The sequence below is a fragment of the Aspergillus ruber genome, assembly GCF_000600275.1.
Source record: "Aspergillus ruber CBS 135680 unplaced genomic scaffold scaffold00032, whole genome shotgun sequence".
NCBI lineage: Eukaryota > Fungi > Ascomycota > Eurotiomycetes > Eurotiales > Aspergillaceae > Aspergillus > Aspergillus ruber.
The window spans coordinates 57128-74984 of NW_024467328.1; the positions used below are offsets into that span (position 1 = coordinate 57128).

A 17857-nucleotide genomic window follows, 5' to 3' on the forward strand; every position below is an offset into this window, starting at 1 on the left:
TATCTTTATCTTTGAACATTTAAAATCAATCCATATCAGAGTCTGTAGTCCATACATGGCTGGTAGTATGCGCCGTATCGATAGGCGGTTCCGCGGGGAAGTCAAAAAAAAAAAAAAAAAAGTGGAATACTCAACTGTCACCTCTTTTGTGAGCAACAGGACTCCAATTCCACAGGTTCAGAGGAATATAATTTTCAAGTTGTCTGAATCACTTATAAATAATTTCAATAAACATCGCAGGTATACTTATCCCTCATCGCAACCGCAATCGCAATCCAATTGCAAGCCACCCCCACTAACAATCTCTACAGAGTACCTGTAAAGAAAACAACAAAATGGCCGACCCAACAATCGACGTAAACGTCGACCTCGACATTCAACAAACTCTCCTCGTCGCCTCTCAACACGACATCCCCAAACTCCGTCTCCTAATCCGCGATAACGCCCAAACCGGCAACCCCGCCAACGTCAAGGACCCAGAGACGGGATTCACGCCGTTGCATGCTGCTATTGCTGCGTGCGAACCTGACGACGAGACAGAGGAATCCAAGGATGTGCGGGCCAATGGTGCAGAAGACGATAATGCTGGTGGGCAGGATGCAGAGCAGGAAAAAGTAAAGCAGGCGGGTCTGGAGACGGTGCGGTTTTTGTTGCAGGAGGGTGCTATTTGGAATGATTTGGATTTGAATGATGAGACGCCGGGGTGTCTTGCGAGACGCCTTGGGTTGGAGGAGATTTATGCGACGCTTGTTGATGCGGGGGTGCGCGCGGAGTTGTTGTTGAATCGGTTGGATGGGTATGAGGCGTTAATTGAGGAGGAGGATGATGATGATGAGGAGGAGGAGGAGGGGGAACAGCCGGAGCAGCAAGAAGGGGAGACTAAGGAGGAAACGGTGACGGAAGAAGAAATCCCCCAACTTGTCGAAGCGATCACTGTAGCCACAGAAACCGCACCAGAAGCAGGCACAGACGCAGAAGTCACAAACACCAATTACCTCAACAGCAACTTAACCTTCCAAAACGACCGGCTTCTGGATGCCTCCCAAAATGGCGTAATGATGGCCTGGGAATCAGAAATCATGTCTCGCAGCGCCAAAAACCTCCTCCCAACTCCAAACCTCCGCGTCCTCAACATCGGCCACGGCATGGGCATCATCGACACCTTCTTTCAAGAACAGTCGCCCTCATCGCACCATATCATCGAAGCACACCCCGACGTCCTCGCGGAAATGAAGCGCAAGGGATGGCATGAGAAGCCCGGCGTTACGATCCACGAGGGTAAGTGGAGTGAGGTGTTGCCGGCGCTGGCGCAGGAGGGCGTGACGTTTGATGCAATTTACTATGATACGTTTGCGGAGTCGTATGCGGATTTCAAGGAGTTTTTCAGTGAGCAAGTTATTGGGATTTTGGAGGAAGGGGGTCGGTGGGGGTTCTTTAATGGGATGGGGGCGGATAGGCAGATTAGTTATGATGTTTATCAGAAGGTGGTTGAGATGGATTTGTTTGAGGCTGGGTATGATGTTGAGTGGGAGGAGATTCCGGTGCCGAAGCTGGAGGGCGAGTGGAGCGGTGTGAAGAGGGCGTACTGGGTGGTGGACAATTATCGTCTGCCGCTGTGCAAGTTTATGGAGTAAATATTAGAGCACAAACTAGAGAAGAGAAAGCAGTTGCCATGATGCTTCAGATAACTATTTATACAAAGACCATATTTCACTGTGTTCGCCCACCCCAAGACAACATTAAGCGCCGGTAAGAACGAGGATTGCCGGATCATAAACCAGATAACATCACATTTTTTTTTGTCCGTTTACTTTTCAGATTGAACTTATTTTGTGTCCTCCGCACCCGCGTTGACGTTCAAGCCCAGACCCTGGGTGTCCAGGTAGAGCTTGTTGCGGCCGCCGTTGTCCTGCAAGATACGGGCAATGTTCCGGGCGTTCTCGATCTTCCGCAGCTCGATGTAACTCCTGTTCTTCTTGATAGCGTCTCCGATAAGCTCTGCCGAACGGGCCTCGCCCTGAGCGCGGACGATAAAGGCCTGCTTTTCCTGACGAGCCTTGTCGACCAAGAAAGCAGCCTGCTGAGCCTCTTGCTGGGCGACCTGCTTCGATTCGACGGCAGCAGTGAATTCGGGAGAGAAGGTAAGGTGCTATAGCGGCATTAGTAATCCATTCGCAACATTATAACCAGAACAATGGATAGGTCATACAGTCAAAGAAACATCATCCAAGGCAATGTTGAAACGGGCAGCACGGCGGGCGAGATTATCCCGGACTAGTCTTGCGACATTCTCACGCTGTGTGATCAACTGACTAGCGTTGAACTGGGCGACAACGCTCTTCAACACTTCGTTGACAATCGATGGTAAGACTCGCTCGTCAAAGTCGGACCCGAGGGTCCGGTAGATCTGCGGAAGGGCGTCCACTCTCGGTTTTGACAGGACACGGCAGGTGATATTGACCATTTGAAGGTCCTTGGTGCCGGTAAGAGAGGCAATGTTGCGCGGCTTTGCACGGACGTCGTAGATGATGGGCGTTTCGAACCAAGGGATACGAAGATGCGTTCCTAGAGGAGACACTCGTCAGAGCCGTACAAAAACGTATTGTTTCGATAAATTATCCATACCTTCACTGTAGATATCCTTCTTCACACCACTTACCCTCGAGTACTTGATCGCGCGGTGACCACCGTCAACTAGACAAAATTAGCAACCAATTCGTACAAAGCAGCACCAAATCCACATGTATTTCACCATTGAAAAGCGAATTCGACAGAACCCAGAATCCACCACCGACCAGAATAGCTGCTGCCAGTCCCAATCCTCCGCGACCCCCGCCGCTAGGGAAACCGCCGAAACCGAATCCTCCGCGGGCTCCACGTTGCTTGAGAATGAGCTGAAGCCGCTCCCACTGTTCTCTGGGATTTTGAGCCATGCTGGCGATGTTGTGGTTGAATATGAGAAAGGACGTACCGCAATCGGAATGACGGCCGCCGTTGTAAAAAGGACGTTTGAGGTTCGGAAGTGCTACCCACCGCCTTGCTATACTGCCGATTGAATTATCAACCACCGCCTGCTGCTATGGGGCAATACCGGCTTCACCTTTGCAGAGGCGCGACGCATTTTAATCTCGACAACGAACGACTTACTTTTACCTGTTTCTTCGGAGGTTTTGGTTTGCGAGTGTTTACGGATTGCATTACATATAGCGACTCATTTATACTTAGACATCGCCTATTTGTGTTGCTCTGATCAACTCACTGCCGCCGTCAATCCACTGCTCTTATCCTCAGCAGAGCTCTCTTGAGCACATTGTATCGCAATATGGCTCCAGAAAGAGGCGGAAAGAGTGTATTCCTGGGGAATATCCCATACAGTATGTGCCACCTTTCAAAGCCTATGGTATACTCACTAACAATCCCAGACCTCACCGAGGAACAGGTCAAAGACATCCTCAGTTCTGCCGGCACCGTCACGAAATTCCGTCTTATGATGAACCCCGAAACAGGAAAACCCAAGGGCTATGGATTTGCAGATTTTGCAGACGCAGATGCCGCCGCATCAGCCGTCCGTAACCTGAACGACTACGAGATCATGGGCCGCAAGATCAGGGTGGACTGGCCGCACAACAACGAGAAGGATTCCGTGCCAGAGGACTACTCGCAACCGTCGCAAATACCAGTACAAGATATACAGATGGGCAGCGCTCCCCAGGGATCTGCACCTTTGCCACCGTTGCCGCCGGGCGTGGAGCTGCCGCCGCATCTGGACTGCCCCAACGCTATCTCGCAGACGCTCTCTTCTCTTCCGCCTAATCAACTTCTTGACGTTCTCGCGCAAATGAAATCACTAGTCATGGCTGACCCGGCACGGGCCACGGAGCTGCTGCGCCAGGCTCCCCAGCTCGCATATGCTATTTTCCAGGCTCTCCTACTCATGAACCTCGTCGACTACAGTACTCTGGGCACGGTCGTCGAACAAGCTGCGCAGCCTGCAGCAGCTGCACCTCCCCCTGCTCAAGCATTCCAGCCATTCAATGCGGTTCCTACGCCCCCGATTGTCAACCAGCCCTTCGTTCCTCAGGCGACGCCGCAGCCTGCTGCTATGCCGGGGCAAGAGGAACTCTTGCAGCAGGTGCTTACAATGCCGCAGCCAGCTATTGACGCGCTTCCTCCCATGGAAAGGAGCCAGATTATGCTTCTACGACAGCAATTAATGCAAGGTGCGATGAGGTAGCGGTTGCATTTTCTTTTGTTTCTATCTTTCACTCGATCTAGTCGTTTTTGGTTTCCGTTTTTAAAGGGCACTCGGAATCAAGTAATGGAATGGCGTCAGGGATTGATTTTCAGGTTTGATTCATATTGGACAGCGAGTGTAGTATACTTGAGACTGTCAATTCATTCATAATAGTCATTACAAATCAGTAGACCTGAATATGAGTAGAAGTGAATACAAACCTGTTGTTCCCTGATAAACGAAGACATTCACTGATCAACTACATGAATGGCCTCAACCTCCCTAAACGTTTTCCTTTGTTTTGTCCCTCTTCATCCTCTCCTACACGTGATCCTACATACCCTACCAGCACTCTCTCTCACCTTTACAAAGGACAACCCTTTTCATTGGAATATCTTGGACGATCCTTTAAAAATAAACCACCCTAATAAGCCATAATGGCCCCTCAACGACTAGAAAAGAAACCCAGCACTGCACGCTCACGCTGCTCGACGCGTCGGAACTCTTCCAAAACCACGACAAAAACATCCGCATCTCCACCACCAACAACTAAGCCTAACAGTACCAGCGCTTTCAAGACCCCAACCTCCCCATCTCCAGACCCTACAGCCCACGATCTCCCCCGCGACATCCCCGAAGTCACCCGCTCCCTCCCCTACGCCGGCAAGAAGTCCCCGCGCACGCTACTAGCCCGAGGTCTCCCGCCAATGAACCAGCTGAGCGATATATACCAGGACATGACGAGGCGGGCGATGGAGCTGGGGTTTGGGGATGTGGTGGGGCATTTGGGGGGTAGGGCGTTGAGGGTTGTTACTGTTTGTTCGGGGACGGAGAGTCCGTTGTTGGCGTTGGAGATGATACAGAGGAGTAAGATATCTTTAAATACGGATTGGATCGGTGAGAGTGGCGTGCTGACGGGTTAGGTTTGAGGGAGGATTTTGGGATGTGTTTTGATTTTAAGCATCTGTTTAGTGCTGAGATTGTCCCGTTTAAGCAGGCGTATATCGAGCGGAACTTTCATCCTCGGTATTTGTTTCGAGATGTTGCTGAGTTGAAGGATAGAGTGGCGTGAGCAGTCCTTCTAAGCCCGAACAAAACCTGAACGATTGTTAACACTTGAAACAGTCAAACCGCTTACGGCTCCCTCGAGAAAATCCCCAAGAACCCTGACATCATAATCGCCGGCTTCTCCTGCGTTGACTTCTCGGGCCTAAACAACAACCGCAAAACCCTAGATGAGAAGGGCGAGTCTGGCGGAACGTTCTGGGGAATCGTCCGGTATGCGATTACATACAGACCACGGATCGTGATTTTGGAAAACGTAAAGAATGCACCCTGGGAAGAAATTAAAGAGAATTGGAACGAAATCGGATATTTCGCCGTGCATATGGCCGTCGATACGAAAGCTTATTACCTCCCCCAGACCCGCGAACGAGGATACATGTTCTGCATTGACCGCCACCTCTTGGAGGAGCGAGACATCCCAGAAACCGACATGGAGCAGTGGCTTGCCATCTTCACAGGCTTCAAGCGACCGGCCAGTTCCCCAGCCGGTATGTTCCTAATGAACAGCGATGATCGACGACTCGAGCAGATCGAGAAAGACATGGCTGCGTATATCACCTCGTCATCAGCCAAGACGGCTGTTAACTGGGCGAGATACCAAATCCGTCACCAGGGATATCGGCTGGAGCAAAACTTGGGGCATAGACGACCGATTAGTAGGTCTCAGGAGGATGGGACTTGTCAGATGCCAGATTTTGCGTGGCAGACGTATGTTAGGTCATTGCCAGAGAGGGTTTGGGATACCATTGATGCGAATTTTTTGCGAAAGCTTGGGGAGAACGGGTATGATATGAATTATAAAGAGTGAGTAGCCTTAATCCCCCTCTGTATCTTGCAAGGAGATGGAGTTAACAAGTGTAGGAGATGTATAGACCTATCCCAAGGCCTTGACCGAGAAACAGACACCCGCGCATACGGACTCGTGGGCTGCATCACGCCCTGCGGCATTCCGTACATCACTACACGAGGTGGTCCATTATGTGGTCTCGAGGCACTAGCTCTCCAAGGCCTCCCGTTGGACAGATTGCTACTCACCAGGGAAAGACACCGTGAACTACAAGACCTCGCAGGAAACGCCATGAGCTCAACAGTGGTTGGGGCTGCGGTCCTCTCGGCGTTAATCGTTGGGCATAAGGCTCTTAACCCTGGTAACGGATCTGGTCCGAAGAAGGCCCAATCGAAGCACAAACAGATCGAGCCGCGAGATGATTATCCGTTGGTGTCGAGCGGTGTTCCACTTGGACATGTCTTCAGCATAGACACCACAGACCTCAAAATACAGGCCGCACGCAGCGCAAGATACTGCACATGCGAACGACAAACAGCAACACGACAGAGCATCCTAAGATGCACTCTATGTGACCACACAGCCTGCTCCGACTGCGCCGGCAACCCGACACACGCTTACGAACGCTGGTCCAGCCTAACTCGCAGCCAGCCACTGGACTTTGTCAGTCATCTCAAGAACATCCTTCCCACGCGACTAGTTCTCTCCGGTATATTCCAAGACGATTATTATTGTCTACGCACAACTTCCTTAGGCTGCCCTCCCGCCATCTGGGATGATTTCTTGGAAGCAGTGTCACGAGCAATTGGCGATGAGCTCCGATTTTTGGACATCAAGCGGAGTGAAGATTGGACTGTTTCTTACCAGGGAAGATATTCAATTTTGAACCTTGTCATTAGTTCTACGAACATTCATTGGTTAGTTTTTGCAAAGCCGTCGGAGTTGGAACCGGCCCTGTGCTTGAACCGTGAGATACTTTCCAAGCCCGTTGCGCGAATGACCCCCGTTTCTGGGTCTCTTCTCGACGGAGAATGGGAAATATGTGCGCCAATCAGTTCCGGGTGTACGATGGCCTTTTCTGGTACCGGAGCTCGAGTTATGTCATACGAAGCGAGATGCGGATTGCAGATGAAGCAGTTTATTGGATCTGAAATTTGGAGCCAGATCACCGTCCAAGCACCGGATGAGAATGTGGAAGATTTAGAACTAGACGTTCGCGGAACTTATGAGCTCTTACCAGAATGCGGCACGGCAAATGCCTCGTTGCATAAGAAAGCTGCCACACCTGGCACTCCCACAGTGTATCTGTTCTTGGACCCCCACAAGATCAACGAGGCTGAGAATGATTCGTTTGTTTTCTCGTTGGAACATCGTCGTATTACTGGATATGCGCCGCGGTTGAATATCGCCGAGGTTTCGCATACATGGCGCTCCTCCGGAGCAACCGCTCAACCGAAGCATGTTAATGTGTATCACCGAAAGTGGACCAAAGCTCAAACGGCTCGTTTAACGCCGTACGATCCCGACGCTCCAATAACTTGCGCCAAGCTACACACTGGAACGGAAATCTCTATTGAAAATGTTGGATGCCGCGATGCGAATGTCACGCTGTTGTCATTCTCAGGCCCAGGATCAATAATAGGCTCACCAGGCCCTAAAGGTTCTTGGGGAATCATCGACCCCATTGATTCTTCAGATAGGTTAAAGGACCTTTCTTGGTTAGTGCAGAGAGCTGCCGAGTTTTCTGACTTCCAGCAATGGACTGAGGTAACCAACCGCAATAACCCTGTTCCCAGCAATAAAAACTCTATTTGCACCGTCTGCGTCCCACCAAAACCGCGAACCCTATGGGGTCGAAACAGAAAAGGTTGGATCAAAGCATATGAAGACCCATACGACGCAGCTCTCTACGAGCGACAGGTCAAAGCAAAACCATCACCAATTTTGGTCTTCCGGCGTGTTGGTGAGGATGATCTTGGACATCTGCGGGTTACTCTCAATATCCAAACCCTTTTGCATCAGGCTTGTGACAAGTTAGTTGGATCGAAGGTTGATAGCGGGGTATCTTTCTTTTGGAAATTAGTTCCCAATGCTTATGACACGAGGAATTTTGTATTTGTGAAATTTCAATTGAGCAGTAACAAGCACGACCCGCAGTCGATGCAGCCGCCTGGATTTCGTTTGGAACTGCGACCAGAACAGTTGCGGTCGTTGTCGTGGATGGTAGGTCAAGAAGACGATGATGTTGCACCGTTCGAGGAAGAGGAAACCGAGGAGGCTTTTCTGCCGTTAATGATGTGGCGCGCAGAAGCCAGGGCTACCACAAAAAAAGTTGTCCGCGGAGGCGTCCTTGCGGATGATGTTGGATATGGAAAGACCGCTATCATCCTTGGGCTCATTGACATTCAAACCGAACGTGAACTTTGCAGCATTCAGAAACCGATTGGAGGCTTCATCCCGTCAAATGCAACGCTCATCGTCGTCCCTCATATTATGCTACCCCAATGGAAGTCAGAAATTGAAAAGTTCCTAGGAAACAGGTATAACGTCTTGATATTCCAATCTGCAGCTTCTTTCACGAGCAAGACAGTCGGGGATGTTCAAAACGCAGACATCATTTTGGTTTCATGGTCTGTGTTTAATAACGGTGGCTACTATCAGAAGATACACAAGTTCACTGGCATGCCGCGGGTGCCTACGAAAGCGGGACGCAATTTTGATCATTGGTTTCAGGATGCCCAGGTTTCGCTCAGGACCCATGTCCAAATCTTGATGGACGAAGGCCCTAATGCGCTCTTAGAGGCGATTCGCGCCAACAGACGAGAAGTGAAAGACAAGCAGACAAATTCAACGTATGTCCCGTCCAGGCGACTCAGAGGGAAGGTGTATACAGAAGCAAATAGAGAGAAGTTGAACACATATGCCAACATGCACTATGCCAATGTATCCAGTGCGGAAGAAGAGTCTGATGCCAGTGACGTCGAGTGTCCTGACAGACTTAGGGCCAATGTTGACCAGCACCTGAAGCTTCGAGCTACCGGGTCATTTGATGCCAACGCTGCTGACGGCCTCAATGATTCAGATTCTGAAGGTCAGGAGACTGAGTATGAAGAATCTTCGATAGACGATTCCGTCGATGCTCGCAGTTGCTGCAGAAAAGGCCGCGGTAAGAAGCGCAAGCAGGGCGAATCGGGCAGCACCTCAAGCGGGAAAAGCAGATGGAATGATCGTAAAGAGTTTAACATCACCGAAGATCATTCTCAAGACTGGAAGACCGTCAGAACACCCTTGCTACACGCTTTTTCATTTAGCCGCCTGGTCATTGACGAATTCACATACGCCAGCCCAGAAAGACTCGCTCCTCTATTATCACTCGAGGCACGCGCAAAGTGGATTCTGTCCGGGACGCCTCCATTGAATGACTTTGCCGATGTCAATACCATTGCTCCCTTCCTGGGTGTCCATCTTGGAGTTGATGATGACGACGACGACCAGTCACAGAGTAAACGACTGAAGACGATATTGAAACATAGATCCGAAGCGGAAGCTTTCCAATCTTTCAAGGCGCCACATAGCGAGGCATGGCACCGAAGGCGGCATGAAGTCGCGCAAAGATTCCTCGACCGCTTCGCGCGTAAGAATGTTGCTGAAATTGACGAGATACCCTGCACGGAGCATATTATTCTGGTCAGCCAGTCTCCAGCCGAGAGAGCTATTTACCTCGAGCTGTACAAACAGCTAATGGCTCAGAATCGCCAGCTTCGTCGACGCAATCAGGGGCAGTTCGGAAATGATCAGATCGAAAGACTGGACGAGACTATCGGCAGCAGTTCAAGTCCAGAGGAGGCCTTACTCAAGCGATGTTCCTCACTAGCATTGCAGGGTCGTTGGGATAATGGCAAGCCTGAAATAATCACTTGTGAGACGCTTCTTGCTATTCGTGGGAAGCAGCTTGACGCCCTCGTGCATGATATCAAAATGAAGTTTGAGCTGGCTGCCTGGGTGTATTGTAGTTGCGATTTGAAATATGAATCCTTCCAGAAGTTCGTCGAGAGTCTCATCAGGCACGACTTTGGTGACAGTGAGGTCACAGAAAAGGCCTATCCGCTTCTTAAGAGTGCTGTCTTCACATCGAGACATGACGATTGGAGGATGTTCTTTGCTGAGTCGCGAGATGATGGTAGCTCTGGAAAAGTCGTGGAATCTCATGATCAATCAGAACCAGACGCCAGAGATGACGATGCTGAAGACGAAGATGACGAAGAATTTTCACCTCGAAAGTCATCCAAGAAAAGGAAGACAAACGGCGTTGGTAACGGTGTCAAGGACTCTTCCACTCAGAAAACCGGGCGAAAGAACTTCAAATCGAACAAGCCCGAAAAATATGTCCTCCCTCCGAAACCGCGCGAAACATACGAATACAACCTAGTCCTTCGCGAAGTCACATCCACACTCCGCAATCTAATAGTCGAATGGGTACTCCGGGAACGAGCCCTCCGCTTCCTACGAACCGTCTACCTCATACAAACCGGCACAGAAGTCCCCGTATGTGACGGATGTGAGAATTGTCCTAACACCCTCGACGATGTCAGCGTCCTCGGTTCCTGTGGACACGCGCTCTGCGTGGAGTGTGGCCGGGACACTATTTTGAGGGAAGAGTGCGCCGTGGAAGGCTGCCGTGGTTCAGGAAAGCGATTCAATGTCATCAAAGCAAGCACCTTAGGTCACGGTTACGAGGACAAGAGTGCGACATTCGGAGGGAGCAAATTGGATAAGCTGGTGGAGATAATCCGTGGTATTCCCAAGGATGAACGGGCGCTGTTATTCATCCAATTTCCAGGACTGATGGAAGTCGCATCCAAAGCCCTGGAACTAGCACAGATTAAGCACAACGTGATATCTCCCACTGATTGTAGATCAGCACAAAAGGTTGAGCAGTTCCAGAAAACGAGCTTTGGAGATAACCGGGTCTTGATATTGAACCTCGGTGGTGAAATGGCAGCTGGATTGTGAGTCCTCCCTTATACTATCTACCTTGGTTCTATTCATCGTAACAACTGCTAACGAGTCAGAAACCTTCAATGCGCAAACCACGTTATCTTTCTTTCACCCCTCCTCGGCCAGACCCAGTACGATTATGACTCGTCCATGACCCAGGCCATCGGACGTTGCCGTCGATACGGGCAGACCAGACACGTCCATGTCTATCATCTGCTGGTGAAGCTGACAATTGATGTGAATATCTTCCAGGAGCGTCGAGAGAAGGTGCTTGTCGAGAAGGATGGGAAGCCGGTGTTGGTCAGCTATGAGGAGGCCGTGGAGTCTGAGGCAATTAGCTGCGAGGGACCGTCGTTGGTCATGGATAATGCGTTTTGAGCCATTTTTGGTGACGTTTTGTTATTTTGTGAGTTGACATTGTCAGAGTGATATTATGTCGTGGAGTTGGATGAAGTGCGGGAGCTGTACAGACAGAAGTCAAGTGACCTCCGCTTACCAATAACCATGAATTCAGATCAGACACATACTAGAACATCTATTGTGTTAGACAATAAACTGTATTGTACTGCTGGATCAGCCTCTACAGTAATTCAAATGATATCCCAAACCTCAGGAACAATGTACTGTACAAATAGAAGCCTGGTGGATATATCTCGGGACTCCATTCCATTATGCCACCAAATAAAAAAGAAACGGGGAAAAAAAGAAAAGGGAAAACGCGTTTTAACTCTTTGTATTCGTTTATTGCTGAGCGTCCAAAGCACCATCCGTTCTCATCATGGTCTCCGGGTTCCACACCGGCGGGTCTTGCAAATTCGTGTGACCAGCACTGTTTTCGCAGCTTTCTCTCTGGCTCAACGGGCCGGGGGCAGGGACCTTGACCGATTTATCCGTCGCGGTAGCGGAGTCCTTGAGCGCGGTGAGGAGGGCCTTGGTGGATTCGGGGGTGAGGTCCTCGTAGTAGTCGTCGTTGATCTGCACCATGGGGGCGTTGACACAGGCACCGAGACATTCGACTTCGATGAAGGTGAACAGGCCGTCTTCGGTAGTGTGGCCGGGGGTAATGCCTAGGTGTTCCGAAATGGCTTCGAGGATCTTGGTGCTACCGCAGCCACCGAGCTGGCATGGTGTCTACGCCTGTTAGCAATTGACAACAATGGCCAAGCAAGAGAAACATACCGTAGTGCAAAGTTGAACAAAGTACTTGCCAACCGGCTCACGGTTGTACATGGTGTAGAAGGTTGCGACTTCGTAAACACGCATCGGGGGCATTTCAAGCAACCGGGCGACCTCGTTCATGACACTGATGCTGGTGTAGCCATGCTGGCGCTGGCCCAGATCCAAGATAGGCATGACAGCAGCCTTCTTGTACTGGGGAGGGTAGCGTTTGAGGATCTCATCGATGAGTTGGAGGTTCTGGTCGTTGAACTTGAACGGGAGGGTCGGGTTGTTGGAGGGCTTGTTGCGGTGCTAATTGAGCAGAAAACTCGTTAACGACTTCTTTCTAACATTCCCGTGGAGAGATAATTGCAATATGCTCTGCGACGATTCTCGGATTGTACATACCACGGCAAGGGCGTCACTGAAAAGTTGCGGCCCAGCGGAGAATGCTCTGCATTGGGACTTGGGGAGCTGCTGGAACAATTGACGGCCGACCCGAGGGACGACAGGGAAGAGCTTCGAAGCCATTTTCGGTGGTATCTGTGAGAGGGAGAGAGGAGAGAAGCGACGGGAAATGGAGTCGGCGTTGCGATACAGTGAGGAAGTCGAAAGTTGGAGCGAGTCGCTGGTTTTGCGGGAGCTGCGGGCAGCCAATCAGCGGCGAGAGATTACTCCCGCCTTTGTGCCAATCGTCTTGCTTACAGTAAGACACATACATTTTGGTATTTGATACAGATATAATCAATTGAGAGATCACTACTATTGTTGAAGAAAGTGCCGCAATTAGCCTACTTTTACTTTTATTCATGTTTCTCTCTGCCGGGTGGTGGCAGAGGGAGCCGCTATCAACGCAACGAACCCCGAGGCCAGACACTCATACGGAGTACTCAAAACTCATAACCATGTCTAGACCAGCTAAACATTCTCCATCTTATACACCTCATACGCAACCTCCTCATATGGATGCGCCTTAATCAACTCCTCCACAGCCTTCAGCATAATTGACCTCCCCACACACATAACCTCAACCTTCATCTCCTCAACATACTCCAGGGCACCCACAGATCCAATCGCCGGATTCGCACCATCACCCGGCTGGAACTGTCCCTGGCCGGGCATCTGAAAACAACACTTGGAGTATTTCCCTCCGGAGAAGACGCCAGCGCCGGCCGCGAAGACGGCTTCCTTGCACGGTTCGAGATGGGAGTGCGGGGTGTAAAAGATGAGCTTGTAGCGGTCTGGGATCTTGTCGGAGGACATGGTCAGGGGTCTTTTTTGGATGACGGGGCGGTGGGGTGGAGGGTTGGTTCTGGGTCTGGGAATTGTAGTTGCGGTGATCGTTGCTGGACGGGAGAGGATTCGTAGGTATGATGCCTGTGAGGGCCAGCAGATACGGGAAGGCTGCGTTATGGCCTTGCTGGCTACTGGACAGATAGCTGATGATATCCCTGGGCGCATTTGCTTGCGTGTGGTCAGTTGTCGAAAGTTGCTGTGGCGCCGTTGGGCTCGAAGTCCGCATTTACCAAGTGACGTCACATGACAGACACACCACGCAAAATACTTAAATTTTTTTGAGGATGCCAATGAAATATGTACTGAAATTCTATTTACTGTCTATATCAATGTGCCAAGAGGTGAGCATGTACTTATTTGGGAGCGTCGACCCATCCCGGAAACACGAAGGGAAGTTTCTCTGGATCCTGACCCGGCCAATTCTTGCGAATAGTCCCCATAACCACATCAAACATGATCTTGTATCCTTCCGACGTAAAATGTAGTCCTATTGCCCAGTCAGTAAGTGTGCGAGATCATACAAAGCCCAAAGGGATCAAACCATCAGACAACAGCTGCGATAAATTCTCATCATTCGGCAAATCCCTCGACCCCGGCAACGCCTGACTCTCTTTCCATCCGGTAGCATTCATGAAAGCCGTCCAGAGATCAGCCACAGGGACATTCAACGAAGCTCCAACCTCCCGAGCCGCCTCCGCGTACGACTTGGCGTGGTGGGCGGTTCTGCTGGGGTGCTGCAAGCCTTTACTTGCGTCAAATGACTCCAGCTGGTACTCATTTATCGGAGGCGGTGCTATGAGGATTATCCTTGGGTTCTGGGCTTTTGTTGCTGGGTGTTCAATGATAGTTTGCAGGTTCTTTTTGTAATCGTCTAGTGAGACATATTGGGCATTCCGGGGCAGAGAGGCGTCATTTGCACCAAAGAAGATGGTCTATGTGGTTAGTACTGGACAAAGAAACATCAATGCAAGATGGCGTACCATGAACCGGACCATAGCCGTCTCAGGTTGCGGGAAGAATTTTGGAAAGACCTTGACAGCGTGGGCAGTGTTGTATCCTCTGAGACAATCAGTCATTCCTGATCTGTTGGAAATGCAGGTGAAACATACGAAAAGCCCCGGTTGATCACATCTAGCTTGCGGATATACGCTACAGGAATCAGCATCTGCGTGATGACTAGATTGGGTTGAAGACTAACCATCTTGAAGAGCTCCGAAGAAACCAAAATCCAGGTCTCTTTGACACGAGTTCTGGGTGATCGAGTCGCCAAAGAGAATGAATTGGTCGTATGGCTTGTAGAGAACCTCTGAATCGTTTGTAGACATTATAATGCCTTTCTTTCCCGTATGGCCGTATAGAAAGAACTGTAGGGAGTTTTATAGAAATTCGTCCGGTTCAGCGGAGAGCAATCTGCCCCGCACAAACAGAGAATCAGCTAGCATGGGAATGTTTACGACGAGCCATTCTATAGTGGAGTACAAAGAGCTTTAGCAGAAGAACAGGCGGATTTTCTCGTTTATGTACAAAGTCATCTCAGGCGATATCCTGCATATGCTTCATAGCCTGCTCTGCTGCGTTTCTGACAAACTCATCCGGCCAGTCTTTGGAAACTTCGATTGATCGTTCTTTCCAAAATGGCCACCATTCAGCAGGATGATCGAAATGCTTCAGGGTACTAAGGATATCTCTCGGATGCCGATTCTTCATCTTGCCGTTGCAAAGACCTTCGTATAACTTCCGCCCGGTATGTTTGACCCAACAAGTCACAGCCGGAATGTGAAATCCTGGTGTGAAAAGCTCAGGGGCCTGAGCTTCCCTTCTTCCATCCTTGTCGTCCTTGGGATCCAGATGCCATTCGAGAGCGTAGATCAGGTAATCGAATGCACGCTTCATGTCAAATAGACCTAGCTCCGCTGCCACGGGTTGTGCTTCAACGTCTTGTGCTTTGAGGTAGTTATCATGGGCATGTTGTTTGGAAGTTCCGAAATCGTCGCTCTTGGAACACGCTTTGACGGTGATGTGCGAGGTCATCTAATTGGCATCCCTCCAGACACGCTGGTTATAATCGGCATCCACATGAGGAAGCAACTGAGACATTTTCATAAGTATCTGGTAGAAGTTTAAACTAGAGTAGTACTCCGCATCAGTCAAAGTGAACTACATGAATAGATAGTCTGGCTATTTACTATCCTGATTGATTCGCTTGGTGGCTCGCTTGCCACTCGCTACACATCTTTAATATTGCTTTTCACTACTTGTATATCTCAAAACGGTAGGTCTCAAGGCATCACTTAATTAAGTGGACGTGTACAATTGGTTCGAGAGGCGGCAAGTGAGAATCACCGAGGACAGTTTGCGGCGGCTATACGGAGTACACCTACAGTTCAAGCTAGATACGGATGGTCTGGCGAATACCAAGGATGATACAGGCTGAGTTAGCTATACATATTGAATGTTTGATCCACATACCCTGTCGAGCATTGGCGCACATACTCAACTGGACATAGTAGTAGTCCTACTGATCCTCAGTGGGTGTCTGCTTAGATCGGTCAATCAAAGAATGCATAATCATTTGGAATACATCCGTGACTGTAAACCCGATAATATGTATTGCTATTCACGGAGTACATAAATAATCTACTCCGTTCTGATCCGCGGTATGGCCGACTCACATTTTCTTTATACATGGATTCATTCTGTTTGTCGATCATCTTGTATCCTACAACTGCCCTATTCACTTCTAGAGTAGGCATTTGAAGCCGTGATCCTAGTCGCCGAGGCGTATGTTTCTCGACAGCCATCGCGAAAGACTTGTGATATTTGAAATGGAGGAATTTGATATATGCCAGTTTTGTTTTGCAAATGGGGCATCTTTTTCAGATCCAACACACCAGATGATCAGCATTGAGCCCGAAACTGGAAATCGGTTGACCTGATTGCTCTAGAATCCCAATTGTGTTGACTATCAGGAGTCAGCCAACTTTCCGGTTTAATCTGGCATTAAGCAGCCTCGTCCTGTTGTGTAACTATCGCAATATCATGGCCGACTGTTTCAATCGTCATCTTTCTCATCACTGATTTTCACCCATATCCATACACACCACTAGATCCATTAACAATGATATTGCAATTGAATTGGCATGTTCCAGAGAACATTCATACCAACACCACTAACCTATTTAAGCTGCGAGCCGATAAAACAAAGTAGAATATTTGTGAGATTGTTAATTATGCAACAGCCAAAGAAGCCGAATGACGGAATCATCTTACATGTTTGGTGACTGAGCGGATGCTAGTAAGTCATTGACCCGAACGGTTCTCGGACAGCTTTGCCTCATAACGGAATGACAATAACAGCATGCATTCGCAAAGTACGGGTGAAAGGTGGACGCGTCAGACTTAAGTGGCATCGATTGTATATTGGTCCAAGACGCCAACCCCGCCAACTCCATTTCCTGGCGGACATCCGCTAACGTCTTCGGTTGGTGAGCACAGATACGCCGGCTCAAGTGCCAAATTGACTGTTTGAGTGGTATTTGGGAGCCATATGACGCGGTATATGACTGTAAAGTGTGTCGTGACATGTGTACCGGATTTTCTAACAAGTTAACGGCTTTTCTTTTCAGTTCCAGTATTCACTCTGGGATGACTGAGCCTATGGGGGAGCAACCTAGGCGGTTCCGTGCTTTAATACAAGGCTGAGTTTCAACGTTTCCATGACCAAATATAGCCAACACATTAGCTTTCAGCACCCCTAGACTCTATCTCCTAGGAACCTGATATGTCGGATAAGAGTCTTGTCTATGGCGTGAGTAAAGTCCCATCAGGATCTGCTGGGTCTACATGTTTATCAGCAAACCAGACCGCAAGGTATATGTACGACTGGCCGATTCCGCACATGCGCAGAATCAGGAATATGTCGATCCGAACGACTACGGGTGTGTAGGCATGGCCTACTTAATATGGCAAACGTACACGTTATATGTGCATGTACAAGCCTCCCCGTCTCTCAATTTATGCCCAACAATACCTGTTTGATTTTTCCACGACCGTCAGGATGTATCGCCATGTGCTAGTATAATTGGCCACAGCTCACCCACTCAGCTGTGCCACAGCCGGGTTGCCTAGGACTTTCTGATTACTTTATAAAGCAATACACATACAGGAGCAACACAGTGAGCAGAGCAATTGGAACTCAGAGAACCCATTATGCATTACTGGAGGGAGGGGAGATAGAGACAGGGCAGAATATGTTCAATGACTATGAGCGCTTAGTCGACGTAAGAAATGAACTCAGGGCAGGATGGGTGGCTAGGAGT

At 49.5% G+C, this 17857-nt stretch overlaps 8 protein-coding genes across 8 annotated transcripts; 3 read left to right on the forward strand and 5 right to left on the reverse strand.

Moving 5' to 3' along the window:
- The first annotated feature begins 143 nt into the window (after positions 1 to 143).
- rmt2 (protein-arginine N5-methyltransferase) lies at positions 144 to 1874 on the forward strand. The gene is made up of 2 exons (XM_040782882.1): positions 144 to 240; positions 312 to 1874. Exon 2 carries the CDS (start codon positions 336 to 338, stop codon positions 1632 to 1634), a length of 1299 nt encoding a protein of 432 aa, XP_040635346.1. The 5' UTR covers positions 144 to 240; positions 312 to 335; the 3' UTR covers positions 1635 to 1874.
- On the reverse strand, positions 1708 to 2987 carry EURHEDRAFT_416159 (prohibitin subunit PHB2). Its single transcript, XM_040782883.1, has 4 exons — positions 2753 to 2987; positions 2626 to 2694; positions 2210 to 2565; positions 1708 to 2149 (listed from the first exon to the last, which is right to left on the reverse strand). Exons 1-4 carry the CDS (start codon positions 2931 to 2933, stop codon positions 1826 to 1828), a joined length of 930 nt encoding a protein of 309 aa, XP_040635347.1. The 5' UTR covers positions 2934 to 2987; the 3' UTR covers positions 1708 to 1825.
- A 124-nt stretch (positions 2988 to 3111) lies between these two features.
- Positions 3112 to 4468, forward strand: EURHEDRAFT_508039 (putative polyadenylation factor subunit CstF64). Its single transcript, XM_040785880.1, has 2 exons — positions 3112 to 3374; positions 3423 to 4468. Exons 1-2 carry the CDS (start codon positions 3323 to 3325, stop codon positions 4232 to 4234), a joined length of 864 nt encoding a protein of 287 aa, XP_040635348.1. The 5' UTR covers positions 3112 to 3322; the 3' UTR covers positions 4235 to 4468.
- A 203-nt stretch (positions 4469 to 4671) lies between these two features.
- EURHEDRAFT_464377 (putative SNF2 family helicase) lies at positions 4672 to 11462 on the forward strand (the record flags this gene model as incomplete). The annotated part of the gene is made up of 5 exons (XM_040784951.1): positions 4672 to 5101; positions 5158 to 5302; positions 5360 to 6103; positions 6161 to 11095; positions 11159 to 11462. 5 exons carry the CDS (start codon positions 4672 to 4674, stop codon positions 11460 to 11462), a joined length of 6558 nt encoding a protein of 2185 aa, XP_040635349.1.
- Positions 11463 to 11825: 363 nt separating this feature from the next.
- Positions 11826 to 12773, reverse strand: EURHEDRAFT_464444 (complex I 24 kDa subunit family protein; the record flags this gene model as incomplete). Its single annotated transcript, XM_040784959.1, has 3 exons — positions 11826 to 12215; positions 12264 to 12554; positions 12651 to 12773. 3 exons carry the CDS (start codon positions 12771 to 12773, stop codon positions 11826 to 11828), a joined length of 804 nt encoding a protein of 267 aa, XP_040635350.1.
- Positions 12774 to 13160: 387 nt separating this feature from the next.
- EURHEDRAFT_464449 (uncharacterized protein) lies at positions 13161 to 13505 on the reverse strand (the record flags this gene model as incomplete). The annotated part of the gene is made up of 1 exon (XM_040784960.1): positions 13161 to 13505. The coding sequence occupies one exon, from the start codon at positions 13503 to 13505 to the stop codon at positions 13161 to 13163; it is 345 nt and encodes a 114-aa protein (XP_040635351.1).
- Positions 13506 to 13891: 386 nt separating this feature from the next.
- Positions 13892 to 14863, reverse strand: EURHEDRAFT_464461 (SGNH/GDSL hydrolase family protein; the record flags this gene model as incomplete). The annotated part of the gene is made up of 5 exons (XM_040784963.1): positions 13892 to 14025; positions 14080 to 14470; positions 14519 to 14597; positions 14648 to 14687; positions 14737 to 14863. 5 exons carry the CDS (start codon positions 14861 to 14863, stop codon positions 13892 to 13894), a joined length of 771 nt encoding a protein of 256 aa, XP_040635352.1.
- Positions 14864 to 15026: 163 nt separating this feature from the next.
- Positions 15027 to 15615, reverse strand: EURHEDRAFT_416164 (uncharacterized protein). Its single transcript, XM_040782884.1, has one exon. The coding sequence runs from the start codon at positions 15567 to 15569 to the stop codon at positions 15072 to 15074; it is 498 nt and encodes a 165-aa protein (XP_040635353.1). The 5' UTR covers positions 15570 to 15615; the 3' UTR covers positions 15027 to 15071.
- Positions 15616 to 17857: the final 2242 nt, after the last annotated feature.

What these genes read in the sequence shown, in the direction of transcription:
- rmt2 (XM_040782882.1), top strand. Translation starts at nt 336, where the DNA reads ATGGCCGACCCAACAATCGACGTAAACGTCGACCTCGACATTCAACAA.
- EURHEDRAFT_416159 (XM_040782883.1), bottom strand. Translation starts at nt 2,933, where the DNA reads ATGGCTCAAAATCCCAGAGAACAGTGGGAGCGGCTTCAGCTCATTCTC. An exon ending in GTCGAATTCGCTTTTCAATG is followed by an intron (nt 2,695 to 2,752) that starts GTGAAATACATG and finishes AATTTTGTCTAG; the next exon opens with TTGACGGTGGTCACCGCGCG. An exon ending in TGGATGATGTTTCTTTGACT is followed by an intron (nt 2,150 to 2,209) that starts GTATGACCTATC and finishes ATGCCGCTATAG; the next exon opens with CACCTTACCTTCTCTCCCGA.
- EURHEDRAFT_508039 (XM_040785880.1), top strand. Translation starts at nt 3,323, where the DNA reads ATGGCTCCAGAAAGAGGCGGAAAGAGTGTATTCCTGGGGAATATCCCA. An exon ending in CCTGGGGAATATCCCATACA is followed by an intron (nt 3,375 to 3,422) that starts GTATGTGCCACC and finishes TAACAATCCCAG; the next exon opens with ACCTCACCGAGGAACAGGTC.
- EURHEDRAFT_416164 (XM_040782884.1), bottom strand. Translation starts at nt 15,569, where the DNA reads ATGACCTCGCACATCACCGTCAAAGCGTGTTCCAAGAGCGACGATTTC.